Raw genomic sequence first — 26,980 nt, 5'->3', positions numbered from 1 at the left:
CACTCAATCATATGACCTACTGAAGAGATAAGTCTTCAGTAAAGACTTAAAGGTTGAGACCGAGTCTGCGTCTTTCACATGGGTAGGCAGACTATTCCATAAAAATGGAGATCTATAGGAGAAAGCCCTGCCTCCAGCTGTTTGCTTAGAAATTCTAGGGACAATTAGGAGGCCTGCGTCTTGTGACCGTAGCGTACGTGTAGGTATGTACGGCAGGACCAACTCGGAAAGATAGGTAGGAGCAAGCCCATGTAACGCTTTATAGGTTAACAGTAAAACCTTGAAATCAGCCCTTGCCTTAACAGGAAGCCAGTGTAGGGAAGCTAGCACTGGAGTAATATGATCAAATTTCTTGGTTCTAGTCAGGATTCTATTAGTCATTCATTAAATGATAGTTCCTGTTTACCCTCCAACCACAGCTTACCTGTACCATCTTGCACACAACGTTCCACTTTCTCTCTTTGCCTACAGTACATAGCTAAGAGTAACTGCCACACTGCTCAGACACATCTTAGTCCTTAAGTGACTTCAACATGGATTTACTACATGTACTGCAGACTAACATTTTGTCCATAATAATGGCTATAGTGGTTATTATTTTACTTTGGAAGTACATGGGGAAACAGAGCAGCTATGGACGTTTGCCTCCGGGTCCTTCACCAATTCCTCTGCTTGGTAACTTGTTACAAATGGATCTGAAACAACCGGACATGTCCTACATGAAGGTCAGTTAAAAGATACAATCTGGTTGATTTTCTCAAAGTCATAGATGTAGCTACGGATGCAAGTACTGCAGTCATATATCAATATTATAGTTTTAATAATTTGAAGCTACAGTATACATTGTTTGCAGTGTTGAGGATTAACTGATTACATGTACTGTAATCAGTTACATGTAATCTGATTACAAAACTAACTAAACAGTTACGCACCACCAAAAATATTGTAATCAGATTACAGATACTTTTGAAAAACGAGATGATTACTTATTGGATTATTCAGAAATGATGTTTGCAATAGAAATATATACTTTTTTGTCAATGACATTCAATTCTGCATTTAAAAAAGGCACAAGTTGAAGTTTGTTCCACCTGAGCGAGTCTGATCACGAGTCCGAGACCACTATGAAGACATACCAAATTAGTTTGATGGATCATTTGTGTCTTTTTCTATTGCTGCTTGAGGGGAAAGTAATGTTACTGAGTTTGGACATTTCAAAAGTTACATTACTGATTCTTTTTTTGGACAGGTAACTAGCAACTGTAACAGATTATGTTTACAAAGTAATTTACTCAGCCCTGATCATTTGTTTAAAGACAATGGGATAAGATGAGGGGATAAGTACTAAGTTCATGAAGGAGTTATACGTTATATTCTTCAAGAATCAATGGGATCCTCTCATCTCTCCTCAGTTCAGTAAGACATATGGCTCAGTGTTTACTGTATGGCTGGGCTCCAAACCTGTAGTGGTGATCGCTGGCTATCAGGCTATCAAGGATGCTTTTGTCACACAAGGAGAAGAGTTCAGCGGCAGAGCCAACTACCCCATGATCATGACAGTCACTAAAGGATATGGTGGGTGATTATTTTGTATTTTTTTAAATGGGAGTGGGTGGGTGTCATTGACTTTGCTACAGTCAGTCTGTGTGGAAATTACATTAGGTTTATGTTATGCTATTCTAATTATTCCTCTTTGTGCTTCTGTCATACTGTTTACTGTAGGGGTGTTGGTGAGCAGTGGGAAGAGATCTAAAGATCTTCGCAGGTTCTCGCTGATGACCCTGAAAACCCTTGGGATGGGGCGCAGGAGCATTGAAGAACGTGTCCAAGAAGAGGCTAAGATGCTGGTGAAAGCCTTCAGTGAATATGGAGGTAGATTGTTTTTCTTAGTATTTTTCTTGCCTTGGAAATATATTTTATAATTACTTTATGGGCAATATTACTCAGGTTGTTGGAATGTGAGAAACTGAAGATACATGGTTTACTGCAGAACATAGTAACAGTAACACCCATGGGGTGTACAGGGTTTTTATAGTATAGACATGTCATTTACCTGTGAACAAGTTGTAACGCTCGTCTTTAGGTGGAAGTGAGGAGGACCAAGGCGCAGCTTGGTGAATGTTCATGATGTCGAATTTTAATGATATCCAACAAAACACTGACAAAATACAAAATAACAAAACGACGTGAACAAACCTGAACTTGAGAACACAATAAAACATGAACGCACGAACAGGAAGGAACAAACGAACGAAACGAAACAGTACCGTGTGGCGAACAAACACAGACACAGCAACAATCACCCACAAACAAACAGTGAAAACAGTCAACCTTAATATGGTTCCCAATCAGAGGAAACGTAAAACACCTGCCCCTGATTTAGAACCATATCAGGCTAGTTGACAACCCTAAACCAAACATAGGAACACATAACATAGAATGCCCACCCAGCTCACGTCCTGACCAACTAAACAAGACTAAACAAAGGAAATAAGGTCAGGAACGTGACACAAGTACCATTTTGGTGCTGAGGGAGTTTCGATCAAATAATTGCAGATTTCGGTTTCATTAATAAATAAAAAAAACATGAAGTGCAGTATGCATTATGTTGTTTAAATGTTGTTATAACACAGAATTAAACAATTGATACACGTGACTGCCCGTTACTCATTTATTAACCATCATTTATTCACATTACTTTACTTAGTTTCAGCCACTTGCGCATATATCTCATCGGAGAAAGCATTCGAGCGAAACAGCGCTCCGCTGTCTCGTGGAAACTATTCAGACCCCTTGACTTTTTCCACATTTTGTTACGTTACAGCCCTATTCTAAAATTGATTAAAAACTTTTTTCCCTCCTCATCAGTCTACACGCAATACCCCATAATGACAAAGCGAAAACAGGTTTTTGGAAAATGTTGCAAATGTATAAAAATAAAAAACGGATATCTTATTTACATAAGTATTCAGACCCTTTGCTATGAAACCCAAAATTGAGCTCTGGTGCATCCTGTTTCCATTGATCATCCTTGATGTTTCTACAACTTGATTGTAGTTCACCTGTGGTAAATTCAATTGATTGGACATGATTTGGAAAGGCGCACACCTGTCTATATAAGGTCCCACAGTTGACAGTGCATGACAGAGCAAAAACCAAGCCATGAGCCAAATTTCTAAACCTGTTTTTGCTTTGTCATTATGGGGTATTTGTTGTGTGTCGAAGGATGAGGGGGGAAAAAGCGTTGAAATAACTTAATTACAACAACATATAATATTATGCCCAGCTTACGAGCGAGGCCCCTTGATGATGTGATCCTAATGATAAGTCCACCATTGATTAAACCTCCGCACTACAAAACCAGACAGAGCACTTTGCCAGGACCTGCCTCTCCCTCCAGGACCCCATGGGTAACGTTGGTTTTGTAATCAGTGTAACTGAGATACATTATTCTGTAATCGGTTTAACTGTATACATAATTCTCAGTATATTATCTTCAGCAAGGTTTTCACGCTAAACATGTCATTGAAAAGGTACCATTTTACATTAAAATACATGGAAAAACGAGTTGTTGCTTCTCACAGCTATTTCTAAAAGTTTCACCATCAGAATATTATATATGGATAACCAATCAGGTATTTTAAAGTATTTGTCTGTCCTTGCCTTCCTTTTCTAATCTAGATTCAGTTGTCAATCCCAAAGAATTGCTTTGCAATTGTGTTGGCAATGTGATCTGCTCCATAGTCTTTGGGCACAGGTTTGAAAATGACGACCCAATGTTTCAGCTCATCCAAAAGGCTGTTGATGCCTACTTCAATGTCCTCAGCAGCCCTATTGGAGCGGTACAGTAACCTTCAGCTCATCTCTTTTCATAGAATCTTCCATTGCTCTCAACGCCCTGCTAAATTGAAGCTCTATCACAGTAATTGCACACAATGGCCTTGAGCTGACCAAGCCATTGTTTTCACTAACAAAACCCCATTCCATCCCTTTTCTTTCAGATGTACAACATGTTCCCTAGAATCGTTTGGTGCTTTCCAGGCAAACACCATGAGATGTTTGCTATCATAAACAAGGCCAAAGCTTACATACAAGGGCAAGCAGAAACCCGTCTTAAAACCCTTGACACCTCTGAACCTCAGGACTTCATCGAGGCCTTCCTGGTTAAAATGCTGGAGGTAGAAAACACGGCATGATCCTCACATTGGAGGTTGAACCTCTTACACATTATGAAAATATGGAATGTGGCTGGAATTAAGACACTATCCATGTCCACTTATGTGAGTTTGGCTATCATGAGTGAATAGACAAGTGAGAGGCCAATGTCTGGTTTTCCAACGTATTTAGTGGCAATAGTAATGTGGAGCTGGCAACAACTAGCCACCAGATGTCGATGTTCACTTGCATAACTGATGGTGACTTATTCTCTTTTCTTAGGACAAAGATGATCCCAACACTGAGTTCAACAATGATAATATGGTGATGACTGCATGGAGCCTGTTTGCTGCTGGAACAGAAACCACATCATCCACAATAAGACAATCATTTCTGATGATGATAAAGTACCCTCACATTCAAGGTACCCTGCTACCCAAGTCTTTATCGATTGCGTCCAAATCTCCTAGACCTATTAGAAAACACTGTAATCCCCCAAAAAGTATAATTCTGGACTATGAATTGTTTGAAATGTGTTATTACGATGTAGTGACATGTAATAACTCCAACAACAATCTGTACATGGTATCAGTGCAACATATTGTAAAGTGTGACTAAAATCTTCCTAAGAGAGTGTTCAGAAGGAGATAGACGAGGTGATTGGCTCAAGAGTGCCCACGGTTGACGACAGAGTTAAAATGCCCTACACGGATGCTGTCATTCACGAAGTCCAGAGATACATGGACCTCAGTCCTACGTCTTTACCCCACAAAGTGATGAGAGATACAGAGTTCTACAACTACCACATTCCAGAGGTGACCACAATTATGTAACTGTACCAACACTGAATGTTAAATTTCACTGTATCTTGTTTGACGTGGTGGAACTGTTGTTTAAAAAAGATGATTTACATTTTACGGATCAACATGCAGTTTGTGATGGGTGGTATTTTGTCATTCTTTCAGGGTACCATGGTCCTGCCTCTGCTGTCCTCTGTGCTTGCTGATCCCAAATTGTTTAAAAACCCAGATGAGTTTGACCCAGAGAACTTCCTGGATGAAAATGGAGTCTTTAAGAAAAGTGATGGATTCTTTGCTTTTGGAGTGGGTAAGATCATGCTCCAAGTAGTTTGTGGATTATGTGAGTTAAAAACAAGAAACCTAGTGGCCTGGGGTGGTCTTGCGGTCTACAGTAAGCCGCTGCCTCTCTGGAGGTACTATGTTCCGCTGCCAGCATGGGTTTGGTTTGAATCTGACCCGCTGCTTTTCAGCACACTCTCCTAATAACTTTCCTGTATCTCTCTATCCAATCCACAAAAAACAACTTTAAAAGATATGAGAGGATTGGGCCTTTCCTAGCCTGGTTTAGCTAGCCTGATCCACCAGCCTAGGGTTTCCCCACTCATTTAAAAAAATTTAACAAGAAACCTGAAAACCTCTGGTCAACTTCAATTCAGTTATAGGCTCAGCTGACTGACAATGACCTCTCTCCTTTCTCTTGTCCCTCAGGGAAGCGGGCGTGTCCTGGGGAGGCTCTAGCCAGAGTGGAGCTCTTTCTCTTCTTTACCTCCCTCCTGCAGCGCTTCACTTTCACCGGCACCAAACCTCCAGAGGAGATCAACATCGAGCCAGCGTGCTCCAGCTTTGGCCGCATGCCGCGTTCCTATGATTGCTACATCAAACTCAGGACTGAGGAGTGACCACTTTACAGTGGAGAGGTCACAGGCTCAGCCTCACAGGCAGCTGCTTGTCATTATACAGTAACCATAGCATTACATTTACCACCTTTCTTCTTGTAGACAACTATATAAGCGTTAGTGGGTTCTATGCATCTTGCTATTATCCTCAGGTAGGATCTCTAAGGTATGGGTTGATATTTCAAGGCTAATTTCTGTCTACATTAATGTCTTTTAAAGCTTGTTTTTGGTCAGGTTTCAAGAATTGCCTTCAGAGATGTTGGTCACCATATCTCTATGCTGTATATCACACTCACCTTCTTTGTACCCTTGTAAAATAGGAAAAGAAAATTGGCACAGGCCTATAGGTTCATATTAAATTGTCTATTGAAACATTATGGTGAAAGGACCAAACGTTTCAGGTGTTTAAATGTAAGCAACTGAAATGAGTCTTGTTTTGTAGGTTGCTATGTGGTTCGGACTGTACATCTATACTGGCAGAGCACTTAGGGGTACTGTACACTATGTATACTGTGGGGGCACTATGTTATTCTGCCTTTGTTTTCAACATGACTGATGTATTGTAACACAACATTTGGTTGTAACTTTTGCTTCAACTAATAAATAGTACTGCACACTTCAGCCAGACCTGAAGAACACTGTTAGTGGAATGTTAGTGGTTACCAGAAAAATAAATCAATTTACTCATAAAAATAGTATTGTCATGGTACAACACATTTTTCATATGCTTTTGACACAATGGTTGTGTTTGGCTCAACTGATATTGAGTTTGTTTGCAAACTTAAACCTACAGTGCTGTGAAAAAGTATTTGCCCCCTTCCTAATTTTCTCTACTTTTACATATTTTTGATTATGAATGTACTCAGATCTTCAACCAAAATCGACACAACGATTACATACTTACTTCATAAACAAAGTTATCCAACACCCAATGCCCCTGTGTGAAAAAGTAATTGCCCTCTTACACTCATAACTGGTTGTGCCAGATTTAGCTGCAATGACTCCAACAAAACTCTTACTATAGTTGTTGATCAGCCTAGGCTATTCCAAAACTTCAAATGTGTTGCTTTTTAACCATTTTCATGTACACTTATTGTGTGTTTTGAAACACTGTCTTGCTGCATGATTCAGCTTCAGCTCACAGATGTAAGGCCCGACGTTCTCCTGTAGAATTCTCTGATACAGAGCAGAAATCATGGTTCCTTCTATTAAGGCAAGTCGTCCAGGTCCTGAGGCAGCAAAGCATCCCCAAACCAGCACACTACCACCAGCATGCTGTTCGTTGATATGAGGTTCTTACTGTGGAATGCAGTGTTTGGTTTTCGCCCGGCATAATGGAACCCATGTCGTCCATCTGTGAGCTGAAGCGCAGCTGGATCATGCAGAAAGACAATGATCCAAAACACATAATCAAGTCTACACGAGAATTGTTAAAAAGCAACAAAAAAAAGACATTTTGGAATGGCCTAGTCAAAGTCCTGACCTAATCGCAATTGAGATGTGGCAAGACTTGAAACGAGCAGTTCATGCTTGAAAACCCACAAATGTTGCTGCGTTAAAGCAGTTCTGCATGCAAGTGTGGGCCAGAATTCCTCCACAGAGATGTAAGAGACTTATCTACAGGAAGCATTTTGTTGCAGTCATTGCAGCTAAATCTGGCACAACCAGTTATTAAGTTCAAGGGGGCAATTACTTTTTCACACAGGGGAATTGGGTGTTGGACAACTTTGTTCATTAAATAAATAAAGTAAGTATACATTTTGTTTGTTATTTGTAAATTCAGGTTTCCTTTATCTAATAAGATCTGATAATAATCAGTTTTAAAAAATGTGCAAAAATTGAGAAAATCAGAAAGGGAGCAAATACTTGTTCACTGTCAGTGATACTGGCAAGAAAATAGACTGGCTAGCTAACAACATCATGAAAACAATGTGCGCTTCAAATGGACAGAAAGCTGTATGTTATGGTTCTGGATGGCCAGATAGCTAACAACAATGACACGAAACTCCCATGTCGTGAACCGTAAGTGGCTCGTTTCAGCTCATTTGATCTTGCTGTTGATACCATATCTTGTTTTGAGGTGTTTTGACTGTCACATTTCTGCTAATATGGCTAATCATTAGCTATCTAGCTAGCTACCAACAACCATAACGATGTATTTGAGAGACCAGTGCTCACAAAATATAGTTTACATGTCATCAACAATCTAAGCCAATCCAGTCTGTTTTGCCCCATATTTGTGCACACATCGGTTTTGTTGCTCGACAACCAACACCATAGTGCACTCCAAGCTCATCATTAAGCTTCAAGTTCCTCTGCGTCCACATCACTGACAACCTGAAATGGTCCGTCCATACAGACAATGTGGTCAAGAAGGTGCAAACTCAGGAGGCTGAAGAAATTTGACTTTGCCCCTGAGATCCCCACAAACTTCTACAGATGCCCTATGGCGAGCATCCTGTCAGGCTGTATCACTGCCTGGTGTGGAAACTGCACCATCCGCAACCACCGGGCTCTCCAGAGATGGGTGAGGTCACCGGGGGCACACTGCCTGCCCTCCAGGACATCTACAGCACCCGGTGTCACAGGAAGGCCAAGAAGATCCTCGAGGACCTCAGCCACCCGAGCCACAGCCTGTTCACCCAGCTGCAATCTAGAAGGAGGAGACAGTACAGGTGCATCAAAGCTTGCACAGAGAGCCTGAACAACAGCTTCTATCTCTAGGCCATCAGACTGTTAAATAGTCACCAAAAGCTGGCCTCCGCCCAGTACCCTGCCCTGCCCTGAACTTAGTCACTGTTACTAGCCAGTCTCCACCCAGTACCCTGCCCTTAACTTAGTCACTGTTACTAGCCAGCCTCCGCCCAGTACCCTGCCCTGAACTTAGTCAATGTTACGAGTCGGCTACCACCCAATACTTTACTCTGCACCTTAGAGGCCTACATACCTGACTCAGTTACACCAGCTCTGTCCGGAGGAATGGGCCAAAATTCCCACAACTTATTGTGGGAAGCTTGTGGAAGGCTACCCAAAACATTTGACCCAAGTTAAACAATTTAAAGGCAATGCTACCAAATACTAATTGAGTGTATGTAAACTTCTGACCCACTGGGAATGTGATGAAAGAAATAAAAGCTGAAATAAATCATTCTCTCTACTATTATTCTGACATTTCACATTCTTAAAAGAAAGTAGTGATCCTAACTGACCTAAGACAGGGAATTCTTACTAGTATTAAATTTCAGGAATTGTGAAAAACTGAGTTTAAATATATTTGGCTAAGCTGTTTGTAAATTGCCGACTTCAACTGTACATAGTCATTTAACACTGGTGACATTAATAATGTTTACATACTGTTCAACCCACTTCATATGTATATACTGTAGTCTAGGCAAGGCTCATCCTTATAGAACAGGTGCTGTTCACACCTTTTCACTCCTTTTCTATTCATATACTGCATTGTCTATACACACCATCATAAACATATATATTTATATTCTGGAGTCTGACGTTGCTCGTTCTGATATTTCTTAATTTTATTTTTTGGCTTTGTGTGTATTGTTTTGTATTGTTAGGTATTACTGCACTGGTGGAGCTAGAAACACAAGCATTCGTTGCACCTGCGATAACATCTGCAAAATATGTGTACACAACCAATACATTTTGATTTGAACCCGTCTATTGTGCGGTTTATTTTCTTAACTGATTTTGTCTGCGTAACATTTTTACAAATCAGTTATACAAGTTGTCTGTTAAAATAGGCTACATACAGTGCAGGAGAGCGTACTCTACATACCCCGAGGGTGTTGTGAGGAGCCCTTAAAAGAGTCCCTATTTTTTCTGACAGTCGTCAGACACATCTTTCTTGTTTATTAGTCATTCATTAAATGATAGTTCCTGTTTACCCTCCAACCACAGCTTACCTGTAGCATCTTGCACACAACGTTCCACTTTCTCTCTTTGCCTACAGTACATAGCTAAGAGTTACTGCCACACTGCTCAGACACATCTTAGTCCTTAAGTGACTTCAACATGGATTTACTACATGTACTGCAGACTAACATTTTGTCCATAATAATGGCTATAGTGGTTATTATTTTACTTTGGAAGTACATGGGGAAACAGAGCAGCTATGGACGTTTGCCTCCGGGTCCTTCACCAATTCCTCTGCTTGGTAACTTGTTACAAATGGATCTGAAACGACCGGACATGTCCTACATGAAGGTCAGTTAAAAGCTACAATCTGGTTGATTTTCTCAAAGTCATAGATGTAGCTACGGATGCAAGTACTGCAGTCATATATCAATATTATAGTTTTAATAATTTGAAGCTACAGTATACATTGTTTGCAGTGTTGAGGATTAACTGATTACATGTACTGTAATCAGTTACATGTAATCTGATTACAAAACTAACTAAACAGTTACGTACCACCAAAAATATTGTAATCAGATTACAGATACTTTTGAAAAACGAGATTATTATTTATTGGATTATTCAGAAATGATGTTTGCAATAAAAATATATCTTTTTTTGTCAATGACATTCAATTCTGCATTTAAAAAAGGCACAAGTTGAAGTTTGTTCCACCTGAGCGAGTCTGATCACGAGTCAGAGACCACTATGAAGACATACCAAATTAGTTTGATGGATCATTTGTGTCTTTTTCTATTGCCTCTTGAGGGGAAAGTAATGTTACTGAGTTTGGACATTTCAAAAGTTACATTACTGATTCTTATTTTGGACAGGTAACTAGTAACTGTAACAGATTATATTGACAAAGTAATTTACTCAGCCCTGATCATTTGTTTAAAGACAATGGGATAAGATGAGGGGATAAGTACTAAGTTCATGAAGGAGTTATACGTTATATTCTTCAAGAATCAATGGGTTCCTTTCATCTCTCCTCAGTTCAGTAAGACATATGGCTCAGTGTTTACTGTATGGCTGGGCTCCAAACCTGTAGTGGTGATCTCTGGCTATCAGGCTATCAAGGATGCTTTTGTCACACAAGGAGAAGATTTCAATGGAAGAGCCAACTCTGCCATTACCCTGAAACTTGTTAACGAACACGGTGAGTAAAATGACTGGAAGAGGGATGTTGTAAAATACATGTGTCATAGTGTTGTAATCTGCGTGGGAATTGACTTTGCTTAGAAAAGGGAAGTACTGAGCATTGTTCATCCTATCTCTCTGTCCTGTTGTACTCATCAATCTAGGGGTGGGATTGAGTAATGGGCAGAGATGGAAAACTCTTCGCAGTTTCTCCTTGATGTCCCTGAAAAACCTTGGAAAAGGATGCAGGAGCCTCGAGGAGAGGGTCCAAGAGGAAGCTAAGAGTCTAGTGAAAACCTTCAGTGAACATGGAGGTATGTTGTTTTTGTCGGTGTCATCTCTACGTGTGTGTGCGTGCATGAGTGCATCACAGGAGGCTGCTGAGGGGAGGGCGGTACATAATAATGTCTGGAAAAGAGTGAATGGAATGGCATCAAACACATAGAAACCATGTGTTTGATGTCTTTGATACCATATCACTTATTCCGCTCCAGCCATTACCACAAGCCTGTCCTCCACAGTTGAGGTTCCACCAACCTGCCTCCACAAGTGGCACAGTGGTCTACAGACCCAGTTCGATCCCAGGCTGTGTCACAGCAAAATTGGCCCAGCGTCATCCGGTTTAGGGGAGGGTTTGGCCGGCCGGGATATCCTTGTCCCATCGCGCTCTGGTGACTCCTTGTGGCGGGTCGGGCGCATGCACGCTGACTTCGGTCAAGAAGCAGTACGGCTGGGCAGGGTCGTGTTTCGGAGGACGCATGGCTCTCGACCTTCGCCTCTCCTGATTCCGTACGGGAGTTGCAGCGATGGGACAAGTCTGTAACTACCAATTTTATATCATGAAATTGAGGAGAAAAAGGGGTAAAACGTTTTTTTAAATATATAATTTGCCACCAACCTCCTGTGGTGTGCAAGCATGCGTGTTTATGCTTGTCTGCTGTCTCTATTCCAGATTCCACTGTCGACCCCAAAGAACTCCTGTTCCATTCTATCATCAACCTATTCTGGTCCATAGTCTTTGGGCGCAGGTTTGAATACACCGACCCAGAGTTTCAGATCCTCTACAAGCCTGTCTATACATACTTCGACATGCTAAAAAGCAAAGTGGCAATGGTATGGTAGCACATACAGTGCCTTCAATTATCTGTAAGGTCCCTCAGTCAAGCAGTGAATTTCAAATGCAGATTCAACCACAAAGACCAGGGAGGTTTTCCAATGTTGAAAAGATGGGCCCCTATTGATAGATGGGGGGGGGGGGGGGGGGAGAAGCAGACATTGAATATCCCTTTGAGTATGGAGAATTTATTAATTACACTTCGGACGGTGTATCAATACACCCAGTCACTACAAAGATACAGGTGTCCTTCCTAACTCAGTTGCCAGAAAGGAAGGAAACCACTCAGTGATTTCACTTTTTTTAATAATTGGTTGTATTGATACACAATCTAAAGCCTAATTATTAACTTTACCATGTTCAAGGAGATATTCAGTGTCTGTAAAAAATAAATAATAATTTGTATATACCAATTGGTGCCTTTCTTTGCGAGGCATTGGAAAAGCCAATGTGGTTGAATCTATCCTCAAAAAACATTACTCAAGTGAAGGTACTTACAGATACTTGTATGTGTGGGGTACAGAGATCGTGTAGTCATTCAATAAATCATGTTAACCGCTATTATTGTCCATGCAACTTCTATGATTTGTTAGGTAAATGGACTCCTGAGCCCAATAAGGCTTGCCACAACAAAGAGGGCAAATACTTATATAACCAAGACATTTGAGTTATTTAAAAAAACATTTTTTTTAAATGTATAGAATGTTATTTTCACTGACATTATTTGGTATTTTGTGTAGATCAGTGACAAAGAAATTCTATACATTTATATAATTATATAAATTTCAAACCCAGTTTGTAATGCAACAAAATGTGAAAAAAATCCAAGGTGGAAAAATACTTCTGATATGCACTGTATGCCTGTTATTTATCTATACCAGCTCTTCCAAAGCATGACTTGATTGTGTCTTATAAGCTTGCCTGCCGAAATGGATAATGATAACAAAAGTATGTGTCACCACTTGTGTCACCATATGTGTCAAATGTGTCACCATTTGTGTCACCATATGTGTCAAATGTGTCACCATTTGAATATAACAACCACCCCTTCTTTCATTCCCATGTTTCCAATGTTGCGTCTCTTCTAGCTGTACAACATTTTCCCCAGAATTGTTGAGTGCTTTCCAGGAAAACACCATGAGCTGTTTAAGGCCATAGACAAGGCCAAAGCTTACATACGAGAGGAAGCAGATCGTCGCCTTAAAAAACTGGACACCTTTAACCCTCAGGACTACTTCGACGTCTTCCTGGTTAAAATGCTGGAGGTAAAACAGAATTTGGAATTTGATGTTGAACCTCTTACACAGTATCAAAATATTGTAAGAGCACCAACTAGCCACAAGAAAATATATGATCAATATTTATGTGGGTCTGAATCTTTGTGCAAAAATCTTACTTTATCACAAATCTATCAGTGTAAGATTTAGAGGTATCTTCCAACTTTCCTTAGGAGAAGGGTCACCCCGAGACCGAGTTCAACTATGACAACTTGTTTCCGTGTGTGTGGGATCTGTTTGCTGCCGGCACGGAGACCCAGTCCTCCACCCTATCACACGCCTGTCTGATGATGATCAAGTACCCTGACATCCAAGGTATTCTCTCTTCTGCAACACTGTTATTGAAATTATACACATGTATTGCAAATAGAAAATAGTACTGGTAAACCAGTCAAATAGCTGCAACAGAGAGTTTACATTACACACCATATAAGCAGCACATACATGCGGGCATTTCTTCATTCCCAATAGACTGTAAACACTGTATATTAACCCAAAAGCTATGAAGGCCTATGACTGTCTTTCTTCCTCAGAGAAAGTTCAGAAGGAGATAGACGAGGTGATTGGCTCAAACAGATTCCCCACAGTTGACGACAGACATAAGATGCCCTACACGGACGCTGTAATCCACGAAATCCAGAGAAGTATGAGTCTTGCTCCCATTGCTTTCCCTCACCAAATGACCCGAGACACAACGTTCCACAACTACCACATCCCAAAGGTGACCACCATTTCTGCAGACTTATCCTAAACGTCTATCATTTTGACTTGTTAAACTGTCAATTGTTTTACGTAAGTACTCTTTTGTAATTCGTCCAGGGTACCACGGTGTTTCCGCTGTTGTCATCTGTGCTGTTTGACCCCAAACTGTTCAAGAACCCAGATGAGTTTGACCCAGAGAACTTCCTGGATGAAAACGGAGTCTTTAAGGAAAACAACGGATTTCTTGTTTTTGGACTGGGTAAAATGATGTTACAATTGGCTAATAGTTGGCTAATAGAATAATATGAGAATGTGAAAACAATAACCAGTAGCTCTCAGATAAAAAGACTAAACATCATCACACAATATACATACACATTGCTAGCATCTTGTTTGATAGGTTTTGCATATCAAACAAGGCCAATGTGTAGGTTTCAGTCTCAGGAGTGTAGGTTGACTGCTGAAGGTAACTTCTCTCCTCTCACTGTCCATCAGGGAAGCGCTACTGCCTGGGAGATGGAATGGGGATTCCCAGGACGGTGCTCTTCCTGTTCTTTACTTCCCTTCTTCAGCGCTTCATCTTCAGGGGCACCAAACCTCCAGAGGAAATTGACGCCAGTGTAGTATCCTACTTTCATGGTCGCCTGGCGCGCCCCTACACCTGCTATGTCAAACTCAGGACACCAAATATTTAATTGTTCAAACAGCTTTTAATCTTGATGAAATTCAATGTGATTTCTTTTCTGAATAAGGAAGCTCAACAGCAAAGTTGTCATGTCATTATTAATGTCCATTTTTTTGTTAGATACAAAAAAACAATAGACAAATACTGTCAGATTAAGAATAATTTAATTTAAATAACAAACACGTAACTAAAAAGTGAGTAAAAATAGTGTCCATTCATGTCACATAGTCTTAAATGTGAGATTTAGTGCTGCTCTTTGTTCTGTAATCTCCCGGTGATGATAACCTACTCACACAGAGTTAAATATCATTTGAGTGTCAGTGCGCCAAGTTTACCTGTTGACAGGTATTTGGAACATGTGGAGTCACGTCAGAAGGTCATGTCCGTTTATGTAACACGTTCCACCTCTGCCACAATGGACCCAAAGTATTATGGGTCCAGGGGGACAGTACAGTCCTAACCCACTGCACGGTTCTAACATAGGCTTCCATTGAATCTACATCCCTTTGACCTCAATTTACTGGATCCACTCTCTAGATCCAGGTCACGGCACCCCTGTAACACATACTAACAATGCTAACTAACTATATGCTACATCTGGTCATTTTTTAATTGAAAGGTCAATGTCTGACATAAGCAATTTTACAAACAACACAGTATTTTGTCATGTTTGCCAAAGAAATTCCAAAGGCTATGCGTGCTGTTGCCAAAGGTACATTATACTAGAAGATATTTGTGAAGTGCAATGCTCAGTTCGTGAATGCTATTTCAGTTGTGAGGATCAGCCAAGCCACTTTGGAAATTAAGATAATAGCACACACACACACACACACACACACACACACACACACACACACACACACACACACACACACACACACACACACACACACACACACACACACACACACACACACACACACACACACACACACACACACACTAGTAGAGTAATGATCTATGCCACCAGAGGCATTGAGGCCCCTCTGTCATGCACCAGTAATGACCCTATTAGGAATACTCCTGGTGACAAAATGAATGTTCATTTGTATGACATGCTGCATTTTGTTGACACTGAGAGATGGTGGACATGCTTGGGTAACGGGTTCCCATTTGGAGTGAATAGGAAGACAGAAAGACAAGGCTACCTCATTACTCCATTGGTATGTGTGAAGATCGGGCCTTTATGTTGGTATGTATGTTGGTTAGAGGAGCTATTTCAGAAGTGAAGTTGGAGATTGCCTGGTTTAATTGCCTACATTTATACAGAACCCCTGTTCAACCGGTGGGGAGCCATTAGGTGCAATGTGACCCTCAAGAAGAGACTAATTACAAACAGTAAAATGAGTTGAGGGCTCTGGATGCTCAGACAGATCCATACACACAGAGTAGTCAAGCTATATCTGGAGAAGTTAGGGTTGTGCTGTACTAGTTTTAGATTGAAACCCGTCTCTAAATAAGAGTGGGGGATTGTTAGCTGGGTTCAAATAAAGCACCTGTAGCTAAACTCATATTGGGTAATTGGTGTTTCAAAACTTCACTGAGGGTGAGATCAGTGCAAAATATTTTGTTTCTCACAGATTCCAGCACGGAGAACTGAGTTTTTGGCACCCTTACACAGATGTATGTAACGTACCAGACGTCTTCCAGACGTCTTCACAGAGGATGAACAGAATGGATCCTAGCTTTGCAAACATGACGTCAGACATGTAGACCTACAGCATACTATCAACACGCATGCAGCAGAATACTAAATGTGTATTTGTGGCTGTGGTCTATCGTGTAGAGCGCCATTTCCTATTGAACCATAGTGATTAAGCTACATGGCTGCAGGGGCGCTGGGACCTTAATCCCCAGAAGCAGAGGAGAGATTCCCTCTTGGCATGTTACGACCTGTGCTCAGCAGGATGTAAAACCTTCAGCTGGGTGGTAAGTGGTTGTGGTTAGTCTGGAAAAGCTACAAGAAAAAAACGATTTGTGGTGAATAACAGGCTATCATAACTCACCACGAGAGAGATCATTTTCATCCCAGACTCCACAAACCTGTGATAAATGGAGAATATTACAGAAGGTGCCGCAGACTGCACCAAGGCCGCTGAGGGGAGGACGGATCATAATAATGGCTGGAACGGAGCAAATGGAATGGAATCAAACGCATGGAAACCATGTGTTTCATATATTTGATACCATTCCGCCTATTCCACTCCAACCATTACCATGAGCCTGTCCTCCCCAAGTAAGGTGCCACCAACCTCCTGTGGCGTATAGATACAGCGCTTAAAAGACCTCTGGATTATGGTCACCTTCCATTCTGTGATAGTTTTCACTATGTTAATAGGACATTACAAATCATTCAACCCCTTTAGACAGCGCAGTAAAGGAACTCCCCTTCCCCCACTGACTCCATTTGAAGAATACATCTCTTGCTAGTTATCTTCTATATAGTGCATGTGATCGAACCCTCCTTAGATGTTTCTGATTACGTGCCTGTCTTTCTCAGCCTCGAGTCATTTTGCAGGAGTCAGGTCTATGATATTGGTATTGCGTAAGAGCGCGGTTCCTTTGCTCACTGTATTCAGCTACGACTATAAGGTTGCGATAAACGTATGGCTAGAGAGCAAAGGGCATGAGAGGTTTTCAACGGTTGGGTGAGAGGAATTCAAAACACAGCGTTGCCTAGGGAAACCAGTGTGTGTGTGTGTGGCTAACTCACTGGGGAAGACAGTATTGGTTTGCTCACCTCTTGCCTTTTCTAAGTCACTCACAGAGACTTTTTCCAATACCAACATATAAAACACACTATTGTTATAATATCCATTGCACATGAAAAGACGGTCCATGGTTGGTACGTAACTTTTCCACTTTGTCCACAAGTAGAGCGAGAGGTAGAGAACAAAGAGGCAAACCCCCCAAAACAGTAAAATCTGAGCAGATAAGGGTTGGACGGTGTTCATTTCCTAATTTAAGTAGCTTTCCTCAACATCTGGGTCGATTGAGGCGATATTTCACTTGGGATGGGTCATCTTATCTGCCACTGGAAGCCTCTAGGAGGCACAACACACAGTGCAGAAAAGGCATTCTGGCAATCATCCAAAGAGTCCCGGATCATGTTCATACAATTATTAAGACATGGGTTCGACGAAACACCAAGTAGGCCACATAGATCTGGAAGTACACAACTGAATCGGAAGCAGGTGATTGTCTGGGTCGGATTCCTTTCACTAGAAATTACAAAGGTAGCCAGCTACTCGTTAGCCCTCGTTAGCCCCCAACAGGGCCACTCAGCAGTAGCTCTCAGAGTATTTGATGGCTCCTTCTCCTCCCCCGTTGCCCAGCGGAGTTCCATCAAGGCCGTTCAGCACCTGCTTGCGGGCGGAAATGTAGCAGTAGGCCTTGCCCTTCTTGGCCCCTGGGTGGTGGTGTGGGCGCGGGTGGGCATGCGGCTCCGAGGCGGAGGCGTCCGAGGAGAGGTTGTGGATATCCTCCTGTGGACAGTCAGGCTGGCAGGGCGGGTCGTGGTGGCACTGCCCGCCGCCGGTGCCCCCCTGTGGCGTGTTGCTGCCGGTGTTGCGAAGATCGTCCAGGACGGTCATGCCCAGCTTCCATCGCTGCCACTTCTTCTTTATCTCTGACTGCACCTGGGACAGATGGACAGAGGGAGAGAGATGGAGAGAGGGAGAGAGGGATGAACGAGGGAAAGTAATGAGTTTTTCCTGACCTTTTAAAAGACAAATTATATCAAATTTGATCATTATTCTCTTTACTCACTACTCTGTAGGCTACCTCTACCAAACTAGCCCATACCTCAACAGGAGATACATCGGACCCTTCATGTCACAGTGGCCTATACACTTCTTGACTCTACACATGGCTGGGTCCCTCATTGACATCCCGTTGCCCCGTTGACGTAGGTAGTGAGCTTCTCTGTGACAGCTAACCCACAGTGACAAGGTGACATACCCAGCAGGTCACAGAAAGCGCTAGCTTCTCATAGGAACAAACAGAGACGAATGTGCCATCACCTCAGGTGTTTGCAACTGATGTTCAAGTGCACTTGTTTTGCCCTGGGCTTTGTTGAGAGCACACTTCACTTCGTTACTCACCTCTTTATTGACGAAGCAGTACAGGATGGCAACCAGGAGACCCTGCGGGAAGAGAGAGAGACAGGTATCAGAAGAAGAGTGATCTCTCCAGTTTCCCCTTATCTAACACACACCTAACAGAAGCACCACAGAGAGAAATAACATGCAGTAACAAGAAAGAATGCACGCACGCACGCACGCACGCACGCACGCACGCACACACACACACACACACACACACACACACACACACACACACACACACACACACACACACACACACAAGTGCATAACCTTTGTACCTCATCATATTACCTGGAAAGAATTGAAGAAAAGTTCAAAGAAGAGGTTGATATTTCGGAGGATGCCCTCTGTCTGTTCCTCTGACATCACAGCAAAGACAACCTCATGGATGCCCAGGAGAGGGATGAGGGTCAGAGTGGACTTAGCCAACCTGCACACACAGAGCATCCTTTACAGAGCCAAGCAAGGGCAACTATTAGAGAGGTCTGTTTGGTCCTACATGGTGAATCTCTTTCACATCAATGACATCAATGGATGGTTCACGTTTCACACAATCGCATAAAAGCCAAACACGAAAAGCCACAACTTCCACAGAGCAGGGATGATAAGTAACGGCTTCAAACAAAGCATCTTGGGAAATCAAAAAAGCCTCCTCTTCCCATGACTCTTTGTTGGTTCAGAATCTGTGTATCAGCTGCATTTGTGCTTAGATTCCAATCAGACTCATGTTGTCCAGTGTGCCTTGAGGCCAGGCTTAGTTCAGAGCATTAGGTATGCGACTGGTCTCCTGGATGTGGCTGGTTTCCAAAAAAAAAGTCTATGCCGTCTCAAAGGACCACGGCTCACAATCAAAGGATGGGAAGGCCAGTTTGAATACCACATACACATCAAAGGATTCCACATGTTCCTTTACTCTGCATGCCATAAAGTGTTAGTAGAAGTGCAAGTCAATTTAGTGATGAATTATTGAGGTAATGGATATCAACTGAGTTTGAAGCAAATGCCTTTAGTGTGGATAGTGTTAGGTCATCACAATGTCTTCTGACTCGCACAAGAGCAGAGTCCTTGTGTGTTCACGCCAGACGATAGTTGACAACATCGCACGGCAATGTTCCGTGAATGGAAGGGCGTTTAACAAGGTATGACATAGACAAAGTTACGTGACAAGAAACACATAGACAAGCAATGAGTAAGCAATGAGTTGACTAAATCAGTGTCAGAAGCTACAATACCGTGTTTGTTTTGTGTTTTTATTCTGGTTTGCTTTTATGCCATTCATGGATTAGAAGCTGCTGTATCTTTCTTACCTGAATTTATAATCTGTGTACCTCATTTGGCGCGCCTTTAATTTGGAGACAAGGATCTGTATGATCCGAATAAATATGAAAAAGTTGACCTGGAATAAAAAAAAAAGAACATCAAACCACCCAATATTATCTTTATTGACACCAACAAGAAAATGTAACAATCTGACATCAAAAAAGGATATATATCCAAATAGGCCTGCTCTGCGGCATTTCAGTATTATATGAGAAAGGGAAACAAGGATAACTGCTACTGTTGAAGTAGGGTGAATATGTCAGAATTCCACAATAATGTGAAAAGCTCAAGTTTGAGTTCCAAAGTCAGACTGCAGCATGTTAAGGGTATTAACTGCAAAGTCCAGGTGACAGAGTGTAACTGCACGCCATATTACGTATGAATTACTCCTTTTATTTATTTAACCTTTATTTTGACAGGGAGTCATGCTGAGACCAAAGCCTCTTTTACAGATGAGCATTGTAATTACAAAAATATACACATTAGTACACTATGAAAGGTGAAACAGAAATACAAAACACAGTCTTTTTATTTATTATGTCAAACCATGTTAGGCATTTTGTCCTGAGGGGAAATGCAAGAGTTGTGGGACAAATGGCAAGTCATTTGTGAATCCTCATCTCTTCTGGCATGTTGCTTCTGATGCAAAATACCACAGAAAAAAGTATATTCTCTTCCTCTCAGAGTTTCACTGAGAGATGCTAATTAAACACTCATAAAAGTATTAAAGGTCTAGGTCCTTATTTCTAAGTGTTACTAAGAAAAGAAAAGAAACCAGGTGACATTCATTTTATCTCTTCTGGGTTTATGAGTCATCCATTAATTTTAATGTACAGTACCTTCCGGAAACCAAAACATGCCCACTCAGCTTTCACCTTCGCACAATTTCCCCAGGTTTGTCACGGTCTGCTAACTTCAAAGAGACAAAACTGCAGGGGAAGCAGGGGGAGGTGTGGGGGGTGGAGGAGAGGAGCGGGGCGTTGACGAATGACTCACCCATAGGCCCCCATTGCTTTAGGGCGCACAACACAGTCGACACACACGTCAACACACACTCACCAGAATGGCCAGGAGGATGGGTGTGCGGATGATCCACCAGTACGCCATGTTCTCGTTGATCTCCCAGCACCTGGGAGGAGGTGAGTCACAATCTCTCAGTCGGAATTCTGTTTCTAGTAACAGATGATGAGGAAATAAGACTGAATGGAAATGAGAGGGACTCACCGTGCATTCTCATACAGGTACCGCACAATAATCCAGGGGACCACAAATAACACTGGGGTTCCTACACACAGTGTCATAAACCCATACATTACTGTCAGGAAACAGCATTTATATAATTTATCATATGTGTGTGTGTGTCCATCTGTATGTGTGAGTGTGCGTGTGTATCCACCCCAGCCGATGAAGAGGTATCCACAGAAGTAGCTGTTCTCAGAGAAGACCATGAGCACCAGCAGGTTGTGAAGGTACAGGCCTTCCACCAGCAGCCAGTAGTAGTTAGCCCCCACGCAGTACTGCATCAGCACCTGGGCCACACGGCAGCCAGAGAGAGCCTGGGAGCAAAGGTCAGGGGAAGAGGTCAAGGATAGCTGTCTAAAGTACGAATGATGAATTGAGTCTGTAAACTGTTCGTTTGTGTGTGTGTGTATTTCTGTAACCTGCATTAGTGTGTATAGCCTTTAGTTCCCGACCTGATCACTTAGGGCGTTGGACACGTCTCTGTTGTCTCTGAACTCGGGGGTGCCCCTGGTGAGAACAGCATCTCTGGTGAGGATGGATATGGCTCGCAGGATGAAGGACGCAAACAGATTGGTGTGGATATAGTTCCTGGTGCACCTTAGTTTCCTAGGGTACAACACTTGACATTGAGATGACTGTATCACAAAATTCTTTCCAGCATCATGTATATGTCATATACAGATGTAGGGTCTTAATTTGATCACGCTTTTGTTACTGAGAATTTTCCTGCAGGGCAGGAAATGCAAACTTGTAGTGTATCCAAGGTTCTAAAGTTTGTAATTTACACTTTAAAATGTCAGAATTTGCAGTAACAAAAAATATCCATTAATTATAATCCACATAATAATTCAAATTTCCTGTTGCTGCTGGGTTAGTTTCCTACTACTGTATGATTTACATTTGCCTAATTCACATCAGAAGACTAGAAGTGAATCCATTGCCTTGTCCAAACAAACAGTCCCATAGAGTCAAATCCTGACATATTAAGATGTACTGTATGCTGTTTATGACTGTGGTCAGAGCCAGTATTTACCTGAAGATAAGCAGTATGATGAGGGCCAGGGAAAGGCTGGCCAGGGACAGAGAGTAGCCCACAGTGTACATCACCCGGAAGTAGGCCAAGATCACCATCTGGTTCTCCTGTGGACACACAAAGACCTGCACTCAAATCCCAAGTAGACGAGGGAACATGACCCTGTGTTCACCTATAACTCTCTGACTCTCTTATGGATGTGCTGTACTGAACGAATGCCCTGTCCTTTTAGTAGAGTGCAAACAGAGACACAGATACAGACGAAGTAGATGCACTGACCGCAAGAAGTCCTCTTGTCTTGTTGCCTATGCCTTGGAAAATGCTCATGAATGCTTTAATGACGCTCAGTACACTAATAAGCTCCTGTTAAAAACATGTGACACTCCATTATTGTATACTCTAGGCGTATGAATCTCACAGATTAGAACACGTGAGTGTAACTGGTGTCAAACAATGGTGAAGTGGAGCGTAAACGCACATTTACCCACCTATCATGGAAAAATGCATTGGAAATTTAGGGAGCGTTATTTTATTCACGGCGAATGGCCGTGAACGGTGATCAACGTTTACCCACATATTTTTCTTATCATCAGAAAGTCTGGCTGCAGACTGGAGTACTTTTCAGTTGTGGGGCCAATGACTCAAAGCAACGTTGCATCATCGGTTGCCAGCAACAACATAACCCCTAGTGTGACGTCTGTCTCCCTCTTCATAAAGAGAGGACTGTGTGTCTTTCAGAGCTCACCCCTCACACTCTGTAGCCCTCGCAGATCTATAACCCTGTATCTAATACCGACTAAGTAATGAGATCTTTTATATTTACGTAGTAAACGGGCCATTTCATTACTGAGCTCGTAATGGAGTGCAGCACTAGATGTGATATTAAGAGAGGGTAAGGAGGACGCGAGTTGAGCATGCTGATAGGGATGAGTGGAAGTCAACATTAGGGCACAGCAACGGCTGCTGCTAGCCCACCTCAACAGTCATAAGCAATCAGAGCACTCTAGCATTATCGTAAAAGAATGGCCATTCTGGTAATTGCATTTCTATGTCCTCTACAGGTGGTTCCCATTGGACTACCTACTCTATTAATCCTTGCTTTTTGAATGGCTATTCATTAGTTTACCTCTCAAAACATATATCAGTACTTGGAGGGTCTCCTAAGACTACTGGTGTAGTTTTCTAAAAGTCACATTCAGTAATTAAAAGCATTAACCCTTTGAAAGTCTACTGTCCTACTCTTAGCAACGCATGTTATTATGTGCTCTGAGAGGAGGGTCTACTTCAGGAATGGTGCATGGTGGGTATTACCTGTGCCACCTGCTGGTTATTGTCTGCGTTGCACTGGGAGTGGTCCCTCCAGGTGCTACTGGTGTTGTTAATGGCCCATTGGCCATCAGGCCCACACTCCCGCAACACATATCCATTACGAACTGCACAGACACGGGGAGGGAGAGATAAAGGAAGAAGGCAAACAGATGAGACAAATTCAATTCTGCACATAGACATTAAAACCAGCAGATAGTGATAACGCTGACGTCATCCACGTATTCCCGATGGCGCATGAAGCCGGAACTACTTGCATTTTAAGCACGCCATATCGCTGAATGGCACCACAAAATTGTTAAGGATCATGGAGAAAGTGGCAATAACTAGCTAAGGATCATGGTTAATGTAGTCGGTTTCATCCTGACTGAGCGTTGACCGGGGGCCTCCTAATAGCCTGCCGGCCCGTGATTGGTCTGTGTCAGCACATGGTCATGTGTGACGACAAATGTAGTAGTCAGAATGAATCACTATTTAATTTAATATCTCGATTTGTAGTGGCCTTTAAAATAATTCACAATGGGGATCGAACTTGATCATAACAAACTAATTTTAGAGGCCAAAATAGTCTGAACATTTTTGCTGGGGCCGTTCTGGCGATCGTAATTTACATAGGCTTTTTAGGGCAGACCAGGGGCCTCATTTATAGACTGTGTGTATGTACAAAATATAGCCCAAAATGTGTGTGCGCCAGTTTTCACGCAAATACTTGACATGAGAATGTGTTCACTTTCCCGCAAACTTTAGACCATGCAAAAGCACATCTGCTAGTGGTTGAGATATTGTATGGCAAACTGGCAAGTAAGTGTTTTGTGCAAATGAGGGATATGATGAAAAGCTTATTAATAAAAAAACTAAAAACAGGAAAACATATTAACAACATTTTCCATTAGTGAGAAGAGCGAAAATCTGTTAGATTTGTTTTGTAAAAAACAATTTGACATAGGAATCTTATAACTAGACATAGAAATATCTTTCCTATTTTCATAACCATTGCAGAATATATTCCTCACTTTTCTGTCCGTGATAGGTTCATATTACCAAAGGAGCCATACAACAATTACCATGTGCTACCAGGTTACAGTATTGCTGTGCGATAGGAGCGCGACATCATTGCTTATTTAATCTCAGGGTCGGATTTAATCCCAAGGCAGGACAACCAAAAACCCAATAATCTATTGATAAACTATTAAACAGCAACGTGTCTCTTGTATGCCATGGTGTAATTCCAATAGTTCTAAATTATACAGCAAATTAAGGGTGTTATTGTCACCATAAAAGGTGAAGCGTTTTCCAGGCGAATTTTTAATGCTCGTTCACGTATCCACAGTTTTACGACAGGGCTGATTTATAATGGGAAACATGCGTACGTATGGCGTGCGTCAAGTTTATAAATCTCAATATTTTTGTACGTGTGCAGACTTACAGAAATGGTGCACGGTTATAAATAAGGCCCCAGGGCTTTTGCCCCATCTAGGTTTCTACGCGGTAGCTGACTAGCATAGCTTGTGATTTCACGCACCAGACCAGACACTGGGGGCCTGATTCTGCACGGCTTTAGATAGAAACGGTGTTAGCATTAACCTCCTAGCTGGAAGTTGGATGAAACAGAATCTCATTTCTTCTACCAAACCATAAAGCACTAACCAATGCCACACCAGTACCTTGGTTGTACCAGGGGAGGTACCACGGGCAGGGCACTTTAACGGTGGTGTTGGGGATGCCCTCCGGCCAGCAGGCGTACATGTCAAACATGCGGCCGCAGAATAAGCCTGGGGGTAGAAGTAAGTATATAAGCAGTAAGCAGACCCTGAATCCCTAAGATTAAACTCTTAAACTAAGTAGGATAGAGAATGTTTAGTGTTTGGATGAAGACCACCCGGGAAAACAGTAGTAATGATGCCCTGCAATGGATCCAGTCCTTTGGGTCAGACATTAAGTCGAAGCCTGTCTCATGGTACTTAGTCTAAGAATTGGGTAGATTCTGTGGACTCTGAAATATATATTTGTTTGAGGGAAAGGAGAGGGGTGATGGAGCTCCTGGTGTTTTTTTAAATTGTGAAGCCAAAGGCATATTTCCACTGTCTACACAACAACGTTTTAGATGTTATTCTATTCTATCGGTAAACCCACAATCAGGTGTGCCTGATTAGGACATAGGACAGGTGCATGTCTTTGAGTCTTACCTGGGGGTGTGGGGTCCGTGCTCATTCTCAGCAGGCACTCGCTCCTGTATTTGTTCCATTCCTCAACTGTGTGCTTCACCGACTTCGTTGACACAAGCTGCCGGTCACAAATCACAAGATGGAGGGTCAGGGGTCAACCCCAGTGGGTTCTTCTGGGTAAGCCCCACAATACCTAACTGCAGTGGGCCTGACTGGGTGTAAAATCTGACTGGATATAAAACACAAAATCCTTGGCTTACTGTAGTGGTGTAACTTAAATTCTCCATAAAAGCTGACACATCCACTAAAACCAGCTGCATCGATTGAGGATGCAAAGCACATTGCATTGCTGTTCAGATCAGTTTCCCAGCACTCTGATTGTGTTCTATATAGCACACTGAGACCATTATGACCTGCAGTGATTCAGAACAGTGAATCATCTTCACATGACTTACATTTCCTAACAGCTCCTACGGATAATCCAACAAACGAACGACGGCAGCGTCTAATGACCTGACACACTTCTACGGATGCATTGAAGGTGGAAAGTAATGTTAAGCACAATCACTACTGCCGTAATGAGCAGAAACAAAGTCAAAAGTGCCTACCACAGTTCTGCACAGGACAGACAGGATGAGGAGGAGGATGGCAGGGGTGTTCATCACTTAGAGGAGTGCCAGGGCGGAGGGCCACTCATCATCTCAGGGCTACTGGGTGTTGTTCACCCAGGGGGGCTAGAACCAGGCCATGCCTCAGACCTCCACCCCATAGCCCACACCCTGCAAAACAACACACACAGTCAGTTAGACCTACTGTATACAGTACAGAGGAATCACACAATATGGGTTTGGGTTACAATTCTTATCACCTATTACGCTAAGACAAGCGTGTGGTCCACAATGGGCATAGGATTTGACATTTGATTGGGGAAAGGAAGTCAAAACGTTGGCCAATTAGACCATGTAGCTGATTAGAGCACTAGAGGTTTCAGCCCACTATTTCCCAATGACACAGTGACAACAAGACACCCATTTTGTTGCTACTGTAGTGTGGGCTAATTTCTGGCTTTCTCTGTGAGCATGACACTAATGGGGACACTTCGTT

The 26,980-nt window shown here is 42.2% G+C and overlaps 3 protein-coding genes across 6 annotated transcripts in view; 2 read left to right on the top strand and 1 right to left on the bottom strand.

The window, feature by feature from the left end:
- The first annotated feature begins 1,337 nt into the window (after positions 1-1,337).
- LOC129821939 (cytochrome P450 2M1-like) lies at positions 1,338-6,472 on the top strand. Its single transcript, XM_055879705.1, has 8 exons — positions 1,338-1,575; positions 1,723-1,872; positions 3,682-3,842; positions 4,002-4,178; positions 4,438-4,579; positions 4,786-4,970; positions 5,121-5,262; positions 5,664-6,472. Exons 1-8 carry the CDS (start codon positions 1,353-1,355, stop codon positions 5,852-5,854), a joined length of 1,371 nt encoding a protein of 456 aa, XP_055735680.1. The 5' UTR covers positions 1,338-1,352; the 3' UTR covers positions 5,855-6,472.
- Positions 6,473-9,467: 2,995 nt separating this feature from the next.
- Positions 9,468-14,778, top strand: LOC129821942 (cytochrome P450 2M1-like). The gene is made up of 9 exons (XM_055879710.1): positions 9,468-10,075; positions 10,763-10,925; positions 11,071-11,220; positions 11,859-12,019; positions 13,109-13,285; positions 13,471-13,612; positions 13,831-14,018; positions 14,117-14,258; positions 14,495-14,778. Exons 1-9 carry the CDS (start codon positions 9,884-9,886, stop codon positions 14,692-14,694), a joined length of 1,515 nt encoding a protein of 504 aa, XP_055735685.1. The 5' UTR covers positions 9,468-9,883; the 3' UTR covers positions 14,695-14,778.
- LOC129821938 (glucagon receptor-like) overlaps positions 14,690-26,980 on the bottom strand; it is a 34,428-nt gene continuing 22,137 nt past the window's right edge. The window contains exons 2-14 of one of the 4 annotated variants that reach the window (XM_055879703.1): positions 26,485-26,655; positions 25,898-25,994; positions 25,376-25,483; positions 23,697-23,818; positions 22,386-22,492; positions 21,805-21,958; positions 21,507-21,666; positions 21,335-21,395; positions 21,170-21,239; positions 20,098-20,186; positions 19,082-19,220; positions 18,788-18,829; positions 14,690-18,322 (exon numbers count right to left, since the gene is read on the bottom strand). In XM_055879703.1, the coding sequence (XP_055735678.1) occupies positions 17,966-18,322; positions 18,788-18,829; positions 19,082-19,220; positions 20,098-20,186; positions 21,170-21,239; positions 21,335-21,395; positions 21,507-21,666; positions 21,805-21,958; positions 22,386-22,492; positions 23,697-23,818; positions 25,376-25,483; positions 25,898-25,994; positions 26,485-26,538 (1,560 nt within the window). In that variant the 5' untranslated portion in view covers positions 26,539-26,655 and the 3' untranslated portion in view covers positions 14,690-17,965. Of the gene's footprint in view, positions 18,323-18,787; positions 18,830-19,081; positions 19,221-20,097; positions 20,187-21,169; positions 21,240-21,334; positions 21,667-21,804; positions 21,959-22,385; positions 22,493-23,696; positions 23,819-25,358; positions 25,484-25,897; positions 25,995-26,484; positions 26,656-26,980 lie in introns of those variants that run through there. The other 3 variants (XM_055879701.1, XM_055879702.1, XM_055879704.1) reach the window with 3 other exon arrangements.

This window comes from Salvelinus fontinalis, chromosome 24, assembly GCF_029448725.1.
Source record: "Salvelinus fontinalis isolate EN_2023a chromosome 24, ASM2944872v1, whole genome shotgun sequence".
Classification (NCBI taxonomy): domain Eukaryota; kingdom Metazoa; phylum Chordata; class Actinopteri; order Salmoniformes; family Salmonidae; genus Salvelinus; species Salvelinus fontinalis.
This window is presented reverse-complemented; position numbering and strand designations above follow the sequence as displayed.

Coding starts and splice junctions, on each gene's coding strand:
- LOC129821939 (XM_055879705.1), top strand. CDS start 1,353: ATGAAGGAGTTATACGTTATATTCTTCAAGAATCAATGGGATCCTCTC. Junction 3,843..4,001: donor TCAGCAGCCCTATTGGAGCG/GTACAGTAACCT, acceptor CTTTTCTTTCAG/ATGTACAACATGTTCCCTAG. Junction 4,580..4,785: donor AAAGTACCCTCACATTCAAG/GTACCCTGCTAC, acceptor AATCTTCCTAAG/AGAGTGTTCAGAAGGAGATA.
- LOC129821942 (XM_055879710.1), top strand. CDS start 9,884: ATGGATTTACTACATGTACTGCAGACTAACATTTTGTCCATAATAATG. Junction 11,221..11,858: donor AACCTTCAGTGAACATGGAG/GTATGTTGTTTT, acceptor TCTCTATTCCAG/ATTCCACTGTCGACCCCAAA. Junction 14,019..14,116: donor ACAACTACCACATCCCAAAG/GTGACCACCATT, acceptor TAATTCGTCCAG/GGTACCACGGTGTTTCCGCT.